The 3,972-nt window shown below is 60.1% G+C and overlaps 1 protein-coding gene across 1 annotated transcript; it reads left to right on the top strand.

Moving 5' to 3' along the window:
- The first annotated feature begins 353 nt into the window (after window positions 1-353).
- Window positions 354-3,388, top strand: LOC119350602 (cation/H(+) antiporter 15-like). Its single transcript, XM_037618351.1, has 4 exons — window positions 354-629; window positions 701-1,699; window positions 1,786-2,182; window positions 2,287-3,388. The coding sequence occupies exons 1-4, from the start codon at window positions 354-356 to the stop codon at window positions 3,180-3,182; spliced, it is 2,568 nt and encodes an 855-aa protein (XP_037474248.1). The 3' UTR covers window positions 3,183-3,388.
- Window positions 3,389-3,972: the final 584 nt, after the last annotated feature.

Raw genomic sequence — 3,972 nt, 5'->3', positions numbered from 1 at the left:
TGTCTTGCATTTTCAAGTGTACTCACGAGTACCGGCAGCTAATGGATTAAACTCAGTGTAGTGTAACGTAAACGGGTGGTCACAATTACGCCGTGCAGAACCGCAAACCCCCCGGCCGAAATTAGCAGCTGTCCCACTCACCGCCGCGCGCGCCCATACTCTCTCTCTCTCTCTCTCTCTCTCTCTCGCTCTCTCTCACTTCGACCGTTTCCACCGCGTTCGTGAACCAGTCACACTCCTCTGTCGCGAAATCCAGCGGACCCGCGGCCCGCGCGCGCGCGAGCGAGCGAAGGCCGAAGGGAGCAGAGCGCCGCGCTCACGCACGAGAACCCGGCGTCGTCCCATGCGCCGAGATGACCGACACGTTACCCGGCGGTGGCGATGTCACGGCGCCGATGGAGCAAGCCGCCGCCGCCGTCGGAGTGACCGGCTCCGGCGCGGCGGCGGCGGCGGTGGTGTGCTACTCGCCCATGAAGGTCACCACGTACGGCATCTGGGAGGGCGTCAACCCGCTGGAGTTCTCCCTCCCCATCTTCATCCTCCAGACGGCCGTCATCGTCGGCACCACCCGCCTCCTCGTCCTCCTCCTCAAGCCCTTCCGCCAGCCCCGCGTCATCGCTGAGATCCTCGTACGTGTCGTGTCTCCATTGATTCAGAGAATTCTGCTTGCTTGCTCAACGCACGTACGTATGTGCTGCAGGCCGGCGTCATCCTCGGCCCGTCGGTGATGGGGCAGGTCGGGACGTGGGCGGGCACGGTGTTCCCGGGGCGGAGCCTGCTCACCCTGGAGACGGTGGCGCACCTGGGCCTCCTCTACTTCCTCTTCCTGGTCGGCCTCGAGATGGACGTCAACGTCATCAAGCGCTCCGGCAAGAAGGCCGTCATCATCGCCGTGGCCGGCATGGCGCTGCCCTTCTGCATCGGCACCGCCACCTCCTTCATCTTCCGGCACCAGGTGTCCAAGAACGTGCACCAGGCCTCCTTCCTGCTCTTCCTCGGCGTCGCGCTCTCCGTCACGGCCTTCCCGGTGCTCGCCCGGATCCTCGCCGAGATCAAGCTGCTCAACTCGGAGCTCGGCAAGATCGCCATGTCCGCGGCCATCGTCAATGACATGTGCGCCTGGATCCTGCTCGCGCTCGCCATCGCCATCTCCGACGTGAACAGCACCCCGTTCTCCTCCCTCTACGTGCTCCTCTCCGGCGTGGCGTTCGTGCTGGCGTGCTTCTACGTCGTGCGGCCGGTCATGTGGTGGATCGTCCGCCGCATCCCCGAGGGCGAGACCATCAGCGACGTGCAGGTCACGCTCATACTCACCGGCGTCATGATCTCCGGCGTGTGCACGGACGCCATCGGCATCCACTCCGTGTTCGGCGCGTTCGTGTACGGGCTGGTGATACCGAGCGGGGAGCTCGGCGTGGTGCTGATCGAGAAGCTGGAGGACTTCGTGATGGGGCTGCTGCTCCCGCTGTTCTTCGCCATCAGTGGCCTCCGCACCAACGTGACCCGGGTGAGCGACCCGGTCACCGCGGGGCTCCTAGTGCTGGTGTTCGTCATGGCCAGCTTCGCCAAGATCATGGGCACCATCCTCATCGCCATCTCCTACACCATGACCTTCCGCGACGGCGTCGCCCTCGGCTTCCTCATGAACACCAGGGGGCTCGTCGAGATGATCGTCCTCAACATCGGAAGGGACAAGCAGGTGATTTGTTGATCTCTCTCGCACAGATTATACAGCAGGCGCACGCGACCAGATTAACGTGACATCGATCGGTGTTGTGGTTGCAGGTGCTGGACGATGAGTCGTTCGCGGTGATGGTGCTGGTGTCGGTGGCGATGACCGCGCTGGTGACGCCGGTGGTGACCACGGTGTACCGTCCGGCGCGGCGGCTGGTCGGGTACAAGCGGCGCAACCTGCAGCGGTCGAAGCACGACGCGGAGCTGCGCATGCTGGCGTGCGTGCACACCACCCGCAACGTGCCGTCCATCATCTCCCTCCTCGAGCTCTCCAACCCGAGCAAGCGCTCCCCCCTATTCATCTACGCGCTCCACCTAGTGGAGCTCACCGGCCGCGCATCCAACATGCTCGCCGCCCACCACACCGCCGCCAACCAGAACCGCAGCGCCAGCACCAGCGCCAGCGAGCACATCTTCAACGCCTTCGAGAACTACGAGGAGAGCGTCGGTCAGTACTGCACCCGCACCCACTCATGCCTTCCGTTGAGATCGATCGATGCAATGCAACGACGTGTGACGTGAATGAATCATGAATGCATTGTCCACGAGCAGCCGGCGTGTCGGTCCAGGCGCTGACGGCGGTGTCGCCGTACCAGACGATGCACGAGGACGTATCGGTGCTGGCGGAGGACAAGCACGTGTCCCTCATCGTGCTCCCGTTCCACAAGCAGCAGACGGTGGACGGCGGCATGGAGCCCATCCACCCCGCCCTCAAGGGCTTCAACGAGAGCATCCTCACCTCGGCGCCCTGCTCCGTCGGCATCCTCGTCGACCGCGGCCTCAGCGCCCCCGCGGCGCGCTTGTCCATCGTGCACCGCTTGGCGCTCCTCTTCTTCGGCGGGCCGGACGACCGCGAGGGGCTCGCCTACGCGTGGCGGATGGTCGAGAACCCCGGCGTCTGCCTCGCCATCGTCCGCTTCATCCCGCCAGGCTACACGGCGCCGCCGCCGGCGGTGGCGCCGCCGTCGTCCGTGCCGTCCGGCTCGCGCGCCATCACCATCGTGCCCGACGTGCCCAAGACGGAGCGGCAGATGGACGAGGAGTACCTCAACGAGTTCCGGTCGCGCAACGTGGGCAACGAGGCCATCATGTACGTGGAGCAGGTGGTGGCCAACAGCGAGGAGACCATGGCGGCCATCCGGAACCTGGGCAACGCGCACGAGCTGTACATCGTCGGCAGGCATCCCGGCGAGGAGAGCTCGCCGCTCACGTCGGCGCTGTCCGACTGGATGGAGTCGCCGGAGCTGGGGCCCATCGGGGACCTGCTGGTGTCGTCCGAGTTCTCCAAGATGGTGTCCGTGCTGGTGATGCAGCAGTACCAGCTCACCACGGCGCAGCCGGCGATGCCCGTGGCAGACGACCCCGTGTGGCAGTACGTGACCAATGCCAACCAGCGGCCGGCGATGGGGGTCGGTGGATACCAGTTGGTGGGCCGCGGTGGCTTCTGACACGATAGCTCTTGATTAATTGGATCTTGGTTAATTAACCAGTAGAGTAAGGCACGCGATTTTTTAGGGAGTTCGCTGGATCGATGGTCGTGTTGTGTGTACAATTCTAGCTGATTAACTCTTGTGTTTTCTGCTATGTAGACCTTGTACGGTTGTACCGTTTGGTTTTTGTAATGAGAAGAAGGTTGTAGTTGAACCCTAGTGTAAATTCACCTTTTATCTAGCCAAAAGTTTTGTTTGTGTTGGTGTCCTGCATAGAAATTTCAGTTTTGCTAGAACTCATCTAGATGAGATATAATTTGGTCTCATTCACCTTTTATAGCCATTGGATGTGATGCTATAAGATGCGTGTATGTTGACGTGGGTTGTATCTGTTCTTGTTTTAAAAGTGAATGAGACCAAATTATATCTCATCTAGATGAGTTCTAGGTACTCCCTAGAAATTTCTCTCTCTTTTTTCTTTTCTGTTCTGCTCCCTTCTTTTTTTGCGGTGAGAAAATTTTGTTACAATCAGCTAGAGCAGCTCGAGGGCAACAGGAGGGCCAGAACCAAGCCAAGTCCTTGTTATGCCTTCCGTTCTGGCAAAATTTGCTAGACTATCGCTAATTTTATTTTGGTTTTGACTTACATGAATAATACGACAATCACAAAGAGACATCAGGTACTTAATCTCCTTAACTACAAAGGCATAGATCGATTTGTACAGGTCACGAGTTTGGATCAACTTCACAACAACAATGGAGTTCATCCCAATGATAATTGGGGCGTCGCTCCGCTGGATAGCAAAAGG

Source organism: Triticum dicoccoides, chromosome 1B (assembly GCF_002162155.2).
Source record: "Triticum dicoccoides isolate Atlit2015 ecotype Zavitan chromosome 1B, WEW_v2.0, whole genome shotgun sequence".
In the NCBI taxonomy this organism is placed as follows: Eukaryota; Viridiplantae; Streptophyta; class Magnoliopsida; order Poales; family Poaceae; genus Triticum; species Triticum dicoccoides.
This window is presented reverse-complemented; position numbering and strand designations above follow the sequence as displayed.

Bases quoted from the DNA above. Each gene is read 5' to 3' on its own strand.
- LOC119350602 (XM_037618351.1), top strand. From the start codon at position 354: ATGACCGACACGTTACCCGGCGGTGGCGATGTCACGGCGCCGATGGAG. The intron at 1,700-1,785 runs GTGATTTGTTGA...TTGTGGTTGCAG, and splicing joins ACATCGGAAGGGACAAGCAG to GTGCTGGACGATGAGTCGTT. The intron at 2,183-2,286 runs GTCAGTACTGCA...GTCCACGAGCAG, and splicing joins GAACTACGAGGAGAGCGTCG to CCGGCGTGTCGGTCCAGGCG.